Consider the following 16,193-nt stretch of genomic DNA (forward strand, 5'->3'; position numbering starts at 1 on the left):
TAACAAGATACACCTTAGTGTATCACTTAGTGCCTTAATATTAATCTCTGGGGATTGAATTGGACTCACCACTCAGTACGCCTGGATTTAATAGTGGCTTCCTTCCGAGGTTTACATATTTAGAGGGATTATAGGATTTTAAGGCAGGGTGACTTGTTCTGATGGTTTCAGAATAATTTCCTATTTGTATCAGATTAATTTCATATTTGTATCAGAAAACCATTTGCTTGCTGATTTGATTATCTCCTTTCCTAAGGTCAGTTGAAACCGAATTTGGTTTTTACCCCTTTATCCAGTCCAACTACTACAGAATCTTTGTTTTGCTAGTTTAGTAATATTAATCTCTTGTTTCTAAAGTGCTCTAGTTTTGGCTATGAGTTTTGTCAACAGGACAGTGCGAGGCAATCTATATAATTAGCTAAGAACCATATTTTCTTCAGGATAACTTCTTCTTTGGGATATTTTGGTAACTTTGCCTTGGACTTTTTTTTTCTTTCATATTTTCTAGTATATGCTGCGAAACATAAGTGGATGGTTTAATAGGTTTGAGTGTGGGTTCATGAACCCCAGGTGGCCTGGGTTCAAATCCCAGCTCTGTGACTTCCTAGCTGTGTGATCTTGGGCAAGCTACTTAAGCTCTCTGTGTCTCAGTTTTCATGTCAGTGGTTGTTAAAGAAATGCAAGTATCATTCAATCGAAAAAATATTCCTTCCTCCCTCCCTTCCTTCCTCCTCCCTCCCCCTCCCTCCCTCCCTCCCTCCCCCTCCCCCTCCCCCTCCCTCCCTCCCTTCCTCCCTCCCTCTCTCCCTCCCTTCCTTCCTTCCTTCCTTTATTCCTTCGTCAGTCATCCATCCAAGCCACAAGCTTTTCCAGAGTGCCTGGGACAATGTGCTAGGCTCTATAAACAGGGATACAAAGACAAATAACCCATGGTCTCGACCCTTAGGAAAGTCTAATGAGGGATTTGCTTGTTACTTATGGTGAGGATAGATCACCTGGAAAAAGAAAGCATGAAGAAGAAAATTTACCAATTTGAAGTTGAAGATCCAGACTCATTCCATTCATCAATCTCCAAGTTACTTTCTCCTGAGAAAGAGTAATTTCTTGGGATGATGTTCAACTTGAGCAAACACATGAAAAGAACAGCCTGTGGCAGCTGCTGATGGTAACTGTTCTCCACAAACTGGTTTCCATGTCGTTGCCAGACAGGATTCTGCCATTGGCCAGGGAACCCCGTGCTCGGGTAGGCTTTCCTGCCTCAGGGGACCCCCTACTCTGAGACGGTGGTGACCCCTGCGTTGGAGATCTACCACATAGGCTTCAGGAGCTCTTAGTGGAATTCAATCCACTGGTTAGAGCTCCTGCTGCATGGCATCCAGGTCGGTTGTGGTTCAGAGAAAAGATGCAGAGCGGACAGTAACTCACACCCTCCTTTCTACACATTCCTCACCTGACAGCATCTTGTTCCTCAGTATTGAATTGCACCTTATCTCTTTTCTTCTGCCACCGCCAAACCCTTGAGGGACTGGGTCTGCTGTACTGATGAACCTGAGATGGCATTGTCCCCTTTGTACGAGGGTCACTGGACTTTCACAGAAGGATGTCTTTCAGCTGATGCCAGCTCACTTCTTAAGATCCTGTTATCTCTTCTACGGGCAGAGCTTCCAAGTGATGGGTGGGCTGGACTGAGAGGCGGTGGGGCGTAAACGTGGGGCCCCTCGTTTTTTTATATATTAGGCATTTGAGAAACGTTCATTGGTTGGGTGATTTGATGTGCGACTGGTAACAATCCTTGTCCTTGTTGTTAGAATGCACCACAGCCATCAGCCCTGGAATGCAAAGACCAGAATAAACCTGAGGAAGCCACCAGCCAAGCCTGGGCAGAGTCAGTCTCCACCCCAGACACAGGTGAGAGAAGTTTCGTGGGCACCGAAAAAATGATAACTTTAATTGTAATAATGATACCTCCATCCAGACATGAGACTCATGGGAGCCTCTGCAGATGACCATGCCTCCCTGGACCAGAAGTCACACGCAGGAGAGAGCTGGCTCAGAACACCAGGGGCCCCGCCCCTTCCTCTCTAGGACCTAGAAATTCAAGTCTTCCTCTCTCCTTTCAGCTGTTTGAAAAGCCTGTGGAAAATGCACAGAATTAGAAGAATATAGAAGAATAATTGACTCCTTCCAAAGGAGTCTCAAGGGTTTCTTTGTATGTAGGGCTGTTAACATTTGTGGCATATGTGGAACATGTACACGGCTTATAGGACAGTATCTGTTGAATTCAGGGTGGGGCAGAGACCAGAGACTTGGAACTTAAGGGTTAGTAGCTACGTTTAGTGAAGATCTACAGAGTTTAGGAAAAAGTATTTTGGATCCTGTAACGGAAATGCTTTCTCCAGAGGGGAGACGCCCACATGAAGGAGGAGATGAGAGGAAGAAGTAACTGTGGGCAGTGGAAATCCTGGTCATAGGGATCTTAACTTGGGCCACAGTCAGGTTTGAGGCTTACTGTATTTGAGGTAGTTGTGAACATTTAAAAATCAGGAGATTTCCATGGGCTTCCCTGGTGGTGCAGTGGTTCAGAGTCCGCCTGCCGATGCAGGGGACACGGGTTCATGCCCTGGTCCGGGAAGATCCCACATGCCGCGGAGCGGCTGGGCCCGTGAGCCATGGCCGCTGAGCCTGCGCGTCCGAGCCTGTGCTCCGCAACGGGAAAGGCTACAACAGTGAGAGGCCCGCGTACCACAAAAAAAAAAAAAAAAAAAAAAAGAAGAAGAAATCAGGAGATTTCCAGAAAATCGGGAATGTATTCAAGAGGAATAGCCTAGCTTCTCTTGAAATGTTGAAATCCTCACCGAGCCTGCAGCTCGCATGGCCCCACCAGCTGGAGCAGTCACTGTTCGTCACCGGGGAATATTGGGGTTTCCTGTCCCTTCTCCCCCGCAGACGCCCCCCCACCCCCACCTCCTCCATCCTGGCATTAGCCTTGGCTGCCCAGGCTAATCCCTCCAGGGGTTCTGTGCATACGCTTCCCTCACCTCCCTCAGTCACCCCCGCTCTCCTCAGCACCCCACCTCTATCTTGGCAGCTCCTTTCAGCAAATGAATGTGCTCTCGCCCCTCCCCCTTTAAAGCCGTCCTCCATCAGCCCCGTCCCCCTTGCTGTGGTGGTGTCCTTGCAGAGCCAACCTGCTTGAAAAGGTCACCTGCTTTCTCTGTCACCTCTTCCTCATGTCCCACTCATGCCAGTGCTCCACCCACTGCTATGGGGCTTCCCCCGTCTCCACCCAGAGCTGTTCTTGCTCATCCTTCATTCTGCCCAGGGAAGTCTTGGGGCGCTTGGTGCTGTGTCCTCTCCCTCCTGGAATCCCCCTCCTCCCTTGGCTTAGTGATTTCTCTCTTTTTTCTTTTTCTTTTTTTCTTTTTTTTTTTTTTTGGCCTCACTGCACAGCTTGCGGGATCTCAGTTCCCCGACCAGGGATTGAACCCAGGCCACAGCCAAGAAAGTGCCAAGTCCTAACCACTGGACCGCTAGGGAATACCCTAGTGATTTCTCTTTTGTCTGCATGGTTAGGACCACTTTGCCCCCTCTTCCAAGGCCCCTTAAGGCCTTGTCTCTTCCCACGAGCTCACAAGTGGCAGAATTTCCCGAGGACCTGTCCTGGGCTCTTTATTTTTCTTGCTCTGGACTCTCTGGGCAATCTCTTGGGGCCACTGATTCTCAAGCCTGCTTTCCAGCACTGGGCCCACCTCCGCCTCCCCTCACCCTGCCAACCGGACCCCTGTCGAGTTTTCTCTGCCTCTGATCAGCTCTGTAACCATCTGGTCGCCACACCAGCACCCCCATCCTTAACATCCCTGACATCTTAGGTTTTCATTATTTACTGCAATTGCCACTATTATTTACTGGTCTGCCTGTCTTAGACCTTTTCCTCCACAGAGGGAGTGAGCTTTAAGTAGAGGCCAGTCTAAAATAAAAATCGGATCATGTTACTCCCCTGCTTATAATTCTTCAGAGGCTCCTCTTGGCTTTCAGGGTGAAGTTCATGTCTTTGGCTTAGCACCCAAGGCTGCCATGACCTGCTTCCATTTCAGCACCCATGGCTTTCCCATGTGCACCTTTCGCCCCAGGCATACCAAAGTGCTTGCTGGTACCCAAATTCATGATGTGGGTCCCTGCTCCTGTCTTCACAATTCTCCCCAACACTCTTTCTGCCCCCCGTTTTTCTGGGCCTTTGAGTTACTACCTCAGACCCCCTGAGCCTCTGGGTCTGGGCTCAGTGCCCTCCTGCGGTGCCAGGCACCCCTGTTTCAACTCCCACAGTACTGAGCTTCTGCTAGACTTCCCATGCCCTGGGGACCCAGGAAGGTCCCCTGCACAGTATGCCTGGCACATAAAATAGAGAGATGATGGCAGGAGCTTCTGGCTGGCTTCCCAGCTCTCACATGGCTGCATACTCCTCTCTCGTCCTTTTGGGAGCAGCTTAGCCTCTCACAGTGTTTGCGTTTCCAACACAGCACTTTTTTCTAGTACAATGTACTTCAACATTTATTAAGCGTCTCAAGATTTAAAGATGATTGGGATTTGACCCCTTTCCCCAAAGGACTTGTTATACACTGGATGCATCACATCTATTCATTCAGTAAGCATTTACCAACAGCCAGCACAGAAGGAGGTAGAATTAATGCAGCCAGGCACGGGGATTCACATAAAGTCTGTGGAGCTTAGAAGAACTTGCTGTGGCTTTTCATCTTCACAAGCTTTGCTTTAAACGACAGGAGAAAGATGACAGCTCTCCTTGCTGGGACTCCTCTACTGGCCAGGTTACAGGCTTTTCCCTGCTCACAAATGTTTCCTTTGAAACCTTCTTTCATGGCCCTCACTTTCATGGACTTTGAAGTCGGAATTTCATGTAAACGCGACTTCAGCAGAAACGAACATTTCCTGCCCCTGCCATTGGCCTCTGGCTTTCTCTACTTCAGCTTCTCAAGAGGATTCTGCCGTGTCCCTTAATAGTTAAAAACAGAACAGAGCTTGGGGTCGGCCTTCTCACAGCAACACTGCTGTCAGCTGTTGTCATAAAGAGTCATGTTGGTAAATAAGCAGAAAATCAGTGCGTTTGATCAGAGAGCCATGGCTGGACTTTGAGATAAGACTGTGAGGGTCAGACCAGTGGGGCTTTTGCTCAAGACATCTATCTGGCCACGTGGTGTCTTAAGTGCCTAAGAGGGTTTTGAAAGATGAAATGCTGGAGAGTTGAATCTATAAATGTCCACCCCCAAAGTCACAATGTTTGCATGTCACACTGTCTGGCCTTGAGAGCTGGGTAGCCTAGTGGTTAAGAGCTCCACTCCAGAACTGGACTGCCGGGGTTTCAATCCTGTTTCTGCTACTCTAACCTTCTGATGGGACAAGTTCTTGTTTCCCCATTTGTGAAATCAGGATGATTAGAGTATTTCCTGTGGTGGTTGTGAGGATTAAGCCAGTTAGTAGCTGTGCAGGGCTTAGACACACAGTAAGTACTCAGTAACGTGAGCTCTTGTAATTATGCCCCTTTATCAGCTTCACACAGGATGTCAAGCACGATGACTTTCTCTGGGTCACCAAAGCCGTCATCAGATCTCCCCACCTTTGGTGGTCCACGGCATCCCCGCTCCCGTTGTTTCAATCCTCTTTGCTTCTCGGGCCGTCTTATTTAAGTCCTCTCTCTCTCTCTCTCTCTCTCTCTCTCTCTTTTTTTTTGGCTGTGCTGAGTGGCTTGTGAGATCTTAGTTCCCTGATCAGGGATCCAACCTGGGCCCCGTCTCTTTATATTTGAGAGCACCGAGTCCACTGGGAGTTCACTGGACCACCAATGAATTCCCAGTCGTATCTCTCTTTTTTTTTTTTGCGGTACGCGGGCCTCTCACTGCTGTGGCCTTTCCTGTTGCGGAGCACAGGCTCCGGACGCGCAGGCTCAGCGGCCATGGTTCACGGGCCCAGCCACTCCGTGGCATGTGGGATCTTCCCGGACTGGGGCACGAACCCGCATCCCCTGCATCGGCAGGCGGACTCTCAACCACTGCGCCACCAGGGAAGCCCAGTCGTATCTCTTTCATATGTTCTTTCTGCCTGGAATAGGCTTCATTTCACCTCTGCCCCTCCCCCAGTGCTCTGTCTCTCCCTGTTGAAGCCCTCTTGGTGGATTGGGTAGAGATATTCCTGCAACTACCACTAACCGTGGAGAAACTCTAGGATGATTTTTTTTTTTTGAGTTTGTATTTATAAATCTCTAAAGCCTTTATTTATTTATTTATTTATTGCACATTCGGGATCTTAGTTCCCTGATCAGGGATCAAACCTGTGGCCCCTGCAGTGGAAGTGTGGAGTCTTAACCACTGGACTGCCAGGCAAGTCCTTCTAAAGCCTTATAGAGCCCTTGCCAGTGGACTAACCTGTGAGATTGCCATCTTTTTTTTTACTTGTAAAATATACATAAGATTTAGCGTTTTAACCATTTTTAGGTGCACAGTTCAGTGGCATTAAGTACATTCACATTGTTGTGCACTCATCAAGATTCTCTGTCCCCAGAACACTTTCGTCTTCCCAAACAGAAGCTCTGTACCCATTAAACAATAACTTCCCCTTTTCTCCCTCCAGTTCCTGGCAACCACGATTCTGTTTTCTGTCTCTATGAATTAACTACATTAGGTGCCTCATATTGGTGGAGTCATACATTTGTCCTTTCTTAAAAAAAAATTATTTATTTATTATCTTTGGCTGCGGTGGGTCTTCATTGCTGCACGCAGGCTTTCTCTAGTTGTGGCGAGTGGGGGCTACTCTTTGTTGCGGTGTGAAGGCTTCTCATTGCAGTGGCTTCTCTTGTTGCGGAGCATGGGCTCTAGGCACGTGGGCTTCAGTAGTCATGGCATGCGGGCTCAGTAGCTGTGGCTCACGGGCTCTAGAGCTCAGGCTCAGTAGTTCTGGCACACGGGCTTAGTTGCTCTGCAGCATGTGGGATCTTCCTGGACCAGGGCTTGAACCCGTGTCCCCTGCATTGGCAGGCGGTTTCTTAACCACTGCACCACCAGGGAAGCCCCATACATTTGTCCTTTGATGGCTGGCTTACTTCACGTAGCATAATGTCTTCAAGGTACGTCCATGCTGTAGCATGTGTCAGAACCTCCTTTCCTCTATAGGCTGAATTGTATGTATAGGTCACATTTTGCTTATCCAGTCATCTGTCAATGGACATTTGAGTTGTTTCCACTTTTTGACTATTGTGAATGGCACTGCCGTGAACATTGGTGTACAAGTATGAGTCCCTGCTTTCAATTCTTTTGGGTGTTATGCCCTGTGGTGGAACTGTGGGATCATATGGTCCATCTCTTAGGCAAGGTTGACTTTATAAATCAAGATCAGAGCTTGAACACCTGGTGGGAAAATTCTCTCTTTACCTCCCTTCTCCCCCACCCACACCCACCCCAGGCCCTCCCACGGACTTCATCTCCATCAATGTCAACTCTACCCTCAGGTGCTTCAGGCTAAAACTCTGGTGTCATCTTGGACTTCTCGAATTCTTTTACAACTCATATTTAGACAATAAGCAATTCCCATCGGCTCCATCTTCCGTATCCAGAATCGAATCACTTCTCACCATCCTGAACATTGCTGCCGGATCCAGGCCACCACACCTCTCATCTGGATTATGACAATTGTTTCCTAACTGCTCTCCCTGTTTCAGTCTTGGTCCCCCTCTGGTCTCTTCTGAGCACAGCAATAAATTCAACCCTTTAAAAACATTAGTCAAATAATGTCATTCCTCATTCCAGTATCTCACTCCCCATCTCACTCGAGGCAAAATTTAAGTGCTTGCAAAGGTCTGTTGGCCCTCACTGCTCTTCTGACCCCACCTCTCCTCCCCTCATCAGCTCAGGCCACAAGTGTCCTCTTGCTGTTCCGCCTCAGGGCTTTTGAGTTTGCGGAGAACTATGCCTAGAATGTTCTTCCTTTGACAAACTCTTCCCCTTCCAATGCCACCTCTCTAGAGAGCCCTTCTCTGAAAAGTTACTTAAAGTAACAAGCCCATGCTCTCCTGATTCCAGGCATCACCCATGCCTTTTACCCACTTACTTATCACTGTCTGACACATATTCACTCCCTAATCTGTTCCTTTCCTTCCTCCTCACTAGAATGTAAGCTTCATGATGTCAGGGGCTTTGTTTGGTTTCCTGTCATATCCTCAATTCCTGTAACAGTGCCAGGCACACACTAGGTGCTCAATTAGTATCTGTGCAATGAATGGATGGATGGTGCTTTGAGGTCCCCACCTTAACGGCCCACAGATATTCCTAGTCTCTGAGAGTTATGCAGACGTATGAAAGTCCCATGGCTACCAGGCTCCAGTCTCATCCTTCTGGCCCAGGGCAGCTTCAAAACGAAGCAAACTGGGTTGATCACTTTTTGCAGCTCCCTTTAGCCTTAGTAGTTCTTGTAAATACCCCTCATCACTGCAAGGATTTATCCTATAACAAACAGCCCTTCAAAAACCTGTGCCATATCTGAGTTCCCCAAACTGGACTCTGTGGGTATCTTCTTAGGGGCTCAAGGAGTCTACACAAATCAAATAGTGTTTTTACATTTTGATGACAATCTGAGGGGAAAAAAAGGCAACAAATTTGTGGTCTTTTGATGGCTGCCTTACAGCTGAGGAGTGTCATATAAGTGGTTCCAGGGTGGTTGCATTTGTGTGTGTGGTATTCTTGGTGCCCAGGGATGCCCTGAATTGATGGTCTTTAATTTTCATTTGTTCAAACTGGGGTCACTGGTTCGTGATCTCTTCTTGCAAATTCATGATAATTTTTTTTTCCCTGTAAATGTGTCTGAAAGAGATATATTCAGACTGCACAGCTAATAACCATGAGGTACTGTGCAGGCTGAAATACAACACCAGGAGAAATCTTCCAGGCTCCAGGCCTCAATTTTACATGGTCTGAGTCAGCCTAGGGCAACAGGGTATGAAGCAGAGGCAAGAATATTGGTCTTAGAGTCAGGACAATGGAGGTGGCACCAATCTCGATCTCTGAACTAACCGTGTGACCCTGGCTTTGTCGGCCCACCTTTTTGGGTTTCATTCTTCCTCTATAAAATGAACCAGAGACTCTGAGTCTCTTCCAACCCTGACACTGTCTTTTGTGAGATATGTTGGGGAGAAATGCTCATTTGGACACCAGGAAAAATACATTGTTGGCACCAAACCCTGGCGCCAACAGGACTGGCCATGAGGATAATAGTGACATTTACTGAGGTGTCCATTCAAGGCTCGTCTTCTCTGAGTGGACTTTGCTGAGGAGTCTACCTAGAAATCCCACCTCCATCTCTATCCTATTTACCCTAGTTGATTTTTCTTCATATTCTTCTCCTGTGCTTTTGAGGAAATCTGACCTTTATTAAGGTTATTTCTTATTATCTGTCTTCTCCTTCTAAAATTAAACTCCATAAGGGAGAGTTTTTTGTTTTGTTTTGTTTTGTTTTTTTGTGCAAGACTGTGCTCCAGTGCCTTGGAATAGTGTCTGTTCCTTAGTGGGTACCTGATCAACAGTTTCTGAATGATTTGGGCACCTCCTCTGCTTTGGGTCCTGTGCAAGGTGCTTTACATTTTAATCAATAAGTGCATGAAGTAAGTATTATTATTAGCCTTGTGTATTGGCTGAGAAAACTGAGGCTTCACAAAAATCAGGTAACTTGCCTGTAAGTATCAGAGCTGAAACTTAAACCTGGGTAAGTTGCACTCCTTGTTGTATTCATCCTTAGCTTTGGCACCTTTCAGCCAGGAGGGCTCTAGTGCCAAATGCATGAAGCACAGATGGGCTATTCTGTGGCTCTGGTTTTTTTCCTTCTTTTGTGCAGCTCTGTGTATGGGGAAGGGGAAATTAAACTCTCATTTATTGAAGAGACTATCTTTTTCCCATTGTATAGTCTTGGCTCCTTTGTTGTAAGTTAATTAACCGTAAATGCATGGTTTAATTTCTGGGCTCTCTATTCTGTTCCATTGATCTATGTGTCTGTTTTATGCCAATGCCATACTGTTCTGGTTACTACAGCTTTGTAATATAGTTTAAAACCAGGACGTGCGCTGCCTCCAGCTTTCTTCCTTCTCAAGGTTTCTTTGGTTATTCAGGGACTTTTGTGATTCCATAAAAATTTTGGGATTTTTTTTTTTCTATTTCTGTGAAAAATGCCTTTGGAATTTTGATGGGGATTGCTTTGAATCTAGAGTGCTTTGGGTAGTATTGATGGAAATCAAACTCTCAGAGTCCTCCTTGACTGCCTTTGCTTGCTCTGACTGCGCAAAGAACTCACTGTGCAGAATTGCAGAACTGGGTGGTTTGTTAGCTATCCTCTGGTTCCGCCAATCCCTTCATTTTAAAGTGGAAGAAATGGAGACCTGAAACAGCTGAGTGCCACATAACTCCTGTATTGTCTTGATCTATGGACTGATTCATGAGCTTTCAGTGGTCTGGGTGGTAAACCAGAAGGCCCTTGGCAGCAAAGCTGGGAGCCTGCACAGCATCAGGGGCCCACCCCACCTTGATGCTATGGCCATCTGCTGGCCCCTTGGGCCCTGGGCCTTTGGGGTCTTCTGTTACTTGGGTGCTGTTCAGCTTCCAGGGAGCAGACACTGGCTGAGGGCCCTGCCTCTGGTCAGGCCACCCCCCACCAGACAGTGCTTCTTGATGTGAAAACCATGTCTGTCAAAATGTCATCTTCTTGGTGTTCAAATGTTCCAGGAGGATGGGTTTCAGGACCATTCTGTGGGCATTTTCGTGTCTTCCTGTTCCTGACACGTTGTCCCTATCTTTTCCCTCCTGGGTCTCTTAGGGGTTAAATGCTACCAGGAAGAAGCAGGGCAAGTTCTCCCCCTTATGCTGCAAGTAAAGAATGAGGAATAGTTTATGTTTATGAATAAGCTACTGCTTATTGATATTCTGATCACAGATAAAATGTTCTTGTTCCTGTTTGTTACACATGAAATTGCAGCGAACAGTACAAGACTGATTATAATTAAGTACTTGAGTGATGTGGTCTCTATTATACCAGGTGTAGAAATTCAGGGAAAAGAGTCTTGGAGAGGGATGAAATGGTCAGGTAATAATAAAAATGAAATAAGAACTAACCCTTATCAAGTGCTTTCTATGTGTCGGGCACAATACAAATATTTTACGTGACTTAACTCATTTAATCTTCACAATAACCCTGCGCACCCTCTTCATCTCCATTTTCCAGTGGAGGAATCTGAGGCACAGAAAGATTAAATAATTTGTTCAAAGTCATACAGAGCTGGAAGTGCAAAGCCAGGATTTGAATCCAGACAGCCTGGCTCCAGGGTCTTTTCTCTTAAATACTGCACCTAATGGCCTTGATGAAGGCTTTGTGAAGGAGATGAGACTTGAGCTGGACCTTGAAGAAGGAAGGGTCTGACAGCGTGGGGACATATCTGAGTGATGGAGTGGGCATGGCAGACCCCAACAGGGAGGAAGGGACTGGCCTCACTCGGCAGAGCGCATGTATTGGGGAGCAGCAGGGAAGACGGCAGGGCAGTACGTTGGGAACAGATTATAAAAGGTCTTAGCATCTAGTCAGAGGGTTTAGACTTGATCTGGAAGACCCAGCCTTTGAAGTGTGCTGAAGGATGACTTGCTAGAAGCAGAGGTTTGGGGAGGTTTTTTTTGTTTTGTTTTGGTTTTTTGCAGTACGCGGGCCTCTCACTGTTGTGGCCTCTCCCGTTGCGGAGCACAGGCTCCGGACGCGCAGGCTCAGCGGCCATGGCTCACGGGCCCAGCCACTCCGTGGCATGTGGGATCTTCCCGAACCGGGGCACGAACCCGTGTCCCCTGCATCAGCAGGCGGACTCCCAACCACTGTGCCACCAGGGAAGCCCCCTGGGGAGGTTTTTTTGGTGGCAGTGGTAGGTCTGAGGGTAGGAGGTGCAGAGGCAGGAATGAGGCGCTGGAGGGTCGAGCCTAGACTGCTGGTCTCAGCTGGGCCAGCTTGGGAGGGAAGATGCACTCAGAGTGGGAAAGATGGGGGACAGACCGGAAGGGCTCTCACCACCTGACATCACCATGATGCAGTGACGTTCTGGGCAAGCAGGGGCCCCGCACCCCAGAGCTGCACACACCTGGCCCAGGAGTGGAGGGGCTTCGGGCCAGTGGCTGCCCCAACACTAAGAAGTATGCCTGAACTGCCCCGCATCTGTCTGTCCTGCTCCACCCTCAGAGTACAAAAGGGCTGCACTTCCCCTGCATCCTCCAAGTCCTGCACACCTTTCTCGTGGTCACCCCAACCTAGGACCCCACAGGGAGGGGAATTCTGGAAATTCCACATACAGAGCAGATTCACTTTTCTTTCATTCTTCTCTTTTCCTCCTCAGCGATTTGACTGAAAGGGCTTCCACAGATGCAGCATAAATTTTCTCAGCGAATCAGTTGTAGCCAAACATCATATCTGAGGATCTCCCACCCTCCCTGCAAGTTCTTAATAAATCTCACCTCTTCTCTGAACTTCCTGAAGTTTCATCTGTGCCACTCACATCTGGGGCACGTGGTTTTCTACAGCTGCATCTTCTGTACTAGTTTGCTTGGGCCTGCAGGACAAAGTGCCATCGAACAGATGGCTGAACAACAGACATTTGTTTTTTCACAAACCTGGAGGCTAGAAGTCCAAGATTGAGGTGTGGCAGGGTGGGTTTCTCGAGGCCCCTCTCCTTGGCTTATAAATGATGGTCTTTTCCTGTCTCCACGTGGTAGTCGCTATGTAACTGTCTGTGACCTTATTTCCTCTTGTTATAAGGACACCGGGGTCCTTATGCAAGCATTCCAACTTGGTCAGATCAGAAAGTAGTAAATCCAGTGGAGATTTTTTTTTTTTTTTTTTACTGTGTGCAGAATTCCTGGCATAGCAGAGAGCTCAGGAAGGAAGGCCCTGTTTGGGGCCAGAGATCAAGGCTTTGGAGGCTTAACCCTCTGAGAAAGGGTTAGACCCTCCTCTCACTAATCCTGTTTGCTTGATTAGCCTCTGAATTGATGTACCTAGAATGACGCACTTTGTCACAACCAGTGATTTAATGTAACCCTTGAGCTTTTTTTTTTTTCTCCCACCCTTAGAGTACCAGTCACTGGGGGATCTAGAAAGGAGTAGAGAGGCAAGTTTGGCAAAGGGGAGGGTTCTGTGGCTCTCAGGGTCCAGGACAGGCCACTGGGTCCAGTCTGCTCCCCCAGCAGGCACCAGTGGGGGCCAGAGGGCTGCCTGCCTGGCAGGAAGTGGGGGTCTGGGCGAGGCGAGGCTTCCCAAGCCCTGCCTACTGTCCTCCTGCTGGAAATGGGGAGAGGGTGGGTGACAGCCTTCTACAGATCTGGCAGAATCAAGCCACAAGGGCACCGGGCATCTTACTCCCTCTTCTCTAGATTCCAGCTCCCAGGCACCGGCCAGAGTTGTCATCGCTTTTTATTAAAGTGAAAAACACTTCACTGAAGTGAAATATTCGAGATACGAATATTCTCCAAAGCCATTTTGGAAAATTTTCAAGAATAGTTTCTTAGGCAAAACAGGGAAAAGGACAAGATTGCACACAGGGCTGGATGACCCACTTGGAGAGCCGGTTCTAGAAAGATTTTGATTTTATGCTACGGCCTCACGCAGAGGGAAGGAAGGGAGCGGGAGGGCTGGGTTGGAGGGCTGGAGGCCTGGTCCTTCTCCAGGGTGTGACACGTGACAGGCCCTTGGGGAGACACCTTGATAAAGGGGTCGTGTGAGCAGCCTGGCAGCCTTCTGACCCTCCTGGTACCCAAGACAAAAGTGTTAGCCTGAAGTGACTCTTTAGGTAATTTCCTAGCACATTTACCCCTTTACAGACCCCAAACTACGCAAGTAATTGGACCTCTTTAAAAAAAAAATAAAGGTATTAAAAACATCCAACTATCTTATTACGGTAAGTGCTGAAGTAGATGCACTTTGTAATCTTAGCTGTCGACATTAGTGAAAAACTTTTTTTTTTAAATTTATTTATTTTTGGCTGTGTTGGGTCTTCGTTTCTGTGTGAGGGCTTTCTCTAGTTGTGGCGAGCGGGGGCCACTCTTCATCGCGGTGCGCAGGCCTCTCACTAACGCGGCCTCTCTTGTTGCGGAGCACAGGCTCCAGAAGTGCAGGCCCACTAGTTGTGGCTCACGGGCCTAGTTGCTCCGCGGCATGTGGGATCCTCCCAGACCAGGTGCTTGAACCCGTGTCCCCCTGCATTAGCAAGCAGATTCTCAACCACTGCGCCACCAGGGAAGCCCTAGTGAAACACTTTTATCCCAAAAGGCCTGGGAGGTATTATTTTAAAGCTATTTTTGTACTAGTATAGACTTTCTTCTTTTCTAAACATGGCTAGAAGTGGTCAATTTGGGAGAAGTAAAAGAGGAGAAAAAAGGAAACGAAGAGGCACTTTCCTACCAGTGCTTTCCTGAGGTCTAGAAGCTGGTAGAAATGGCCTGAATGAGAGCTGAACCAAGTGCCCTGGGTCGGTGGCGGAGGCTGGGAGGGGCACTGGCAGGGCCGGAGGGGTCCAGTTTTGGTGTGAGGCGGCCTTGGGGCCTGCCCCACTCCTCCCAGCCCCTGGGCTCTTGCTGAGAGGAATGGAATGTGTGTGCGGACCAGACCTGCCAAGCCGAGGGCTCTGAGAAGTCAGGAACCTCCTTACCTGTTGCCAGATGTTGTTTCTGGCAGGTAACTCTTCGGAGGCCTGAGCATGGGGGAAGGGAGACGACCCCTGCGGTGTGCAGGCCCTGGGGCTTGAGGGATGATTGAGGGCAGGTCCTGGCTCAGCTTGGTACCCAGGCTGCTCAGTAAGTGTTTGTGGACCGACTGTCAAGTTCACTTTTGTTGGGCAGCTCCCACACTCCTGGCACTTTGTATTCCTCCTCTAGTGTAATCCGCACAAAAACAGGTGAGGAAAGTCTCATGTCCATTTCCAGACAAGGGACTTTGGGATCTGTACGTTCTGTGACTTGACTGAGGTCGTACAGCTGAGAGGCCATGACATTCCCGGCTCTCGTGCTGAGGGGGCATAAGAACCACTGGGGAGCTGGTTAAAAACGTGGGTTTCCCCGCACCACTCAAGATTCTGATTTTGTCATAGCATTTTTTTAAAATTGTGGTAAAATATACAGAATAGAAAATTTACCATTTAACCATTTTGAGTGTATAGTTCAGTGGCATTAAGTACATTCACATTGTTCTGCAACCATCACCACCAACCATCTCCAGAACTTTTTTCATCTCCCCAAACTGAAACTCTGCCCCCATTAAACAACCACGCCCCCTCCCCCTCCCCCTCCCCCAGTCCCTGGTGACCACCGCTCCACTTTCCGTCTCTGAATTCGACTACTCTAGGGACCTCTGTAAGTGGAATCATGTAGTGTGTGTCCTTTTGTGTCTGGCTTATTTCACTGTCACAGTATTTTAAACAAGGGCCCCTGGCAATCCTCATGTAGGGGTCTGGACCTCTCTGAGGAATTCTGGCAGAGGCTGGGAGGAGGGTGAGGGGAAATGCCTTCCTGGCACAGGCTTTGCTGGCTGAGTTTATAAGCATGGGAGGGCTGGGATGAGTCAGGGAGTGCTGGTTGAGAGGTAGGAAGTGGGAGGTGACGGTATGGTGTCAGAGGGACCCTGGGGTGGGCAGTGGCTGGTTTCTGGCAGGTATTGCTTAGGGTAGGGTGTTGACCAAGGCCTAAGAGCTCAGGGCGGGAGGACTGGAGGGACAATTGTGTGGACTGGTCAGTTCAGGGAGGGCTCCCCCTTTCTTCTTAGCTTCTCTTTCTCCTAACTGATACAGAGGATGGAGGTGAGGTGCGCATTCACTGCGCCTGCGCACGCGTATAGCACTCTCCCGCCCCCAAACCGCCGACCTGGCTGCGGTCTGCCTGGCCTCCTATTAGTTGCCTGACCCCGGGCAGGTCTCCCTCCATCTCTGTACCTCTCTTTCCCCATTTATGACATTTATAGTTACAGTACCAATCACATAGGTGTGTCGTAAGGATTAAATGAGAGAATTCCTGCAAGGGCTTAGAACGGTGCTTGGCACAGATTAAGCGGCCAATAAATATCCAGCATAACGCAGAGGTTTCTGGTGGGGGTGTGATTTGCCCCGACTGTTTGTTTTTTTCATAGTAACG

At 48.3% G+C, this 16,193-nt stretch overlaps 1 protein-coding gene across 6 annotated transcripts in view; it reads left to right on the forward strand.

Annotated features, from left to right (window-relative positions):
- The window catches only part of AHNAK (AHNAK nucleoprotein), a 103,874-nt gene that overhangs the window by 47,585 nt on the left and 40,096 nt on the right, over positions 1–16,193 (forward strand). For 5 of the 6 annotated variants that reach the window (XM_082629045.1, XM_082629048.1, XM_082629047.1 and 2 more), the window contains exon 5: positions 1,809–1,908. In XM_082629045.1, coding sequence (XP_082485171.1) covers positions 1,809–1,908 — 100 coding nt within the window. Of the gene's footprint in view, positions 1–1,808; positions 1,909–12,412; positions 12,436–16,193 lie in introns of those variants that run through there. The other variant, XM_082629050.1, reaches the window with a different exon arrangement.

Source organism: Mesoplodon mirus, assembly GCF_964341445.2.
Source record: "Mesoplodon mirus genome assembly, chromosome: 7".
Lineage (NCBI taxonomy): Eukaryota > Metazoa > Chordata > Mammalia > Artiodactyla > Ziphiidae > Mesoplodon > Mesoplodon mirus.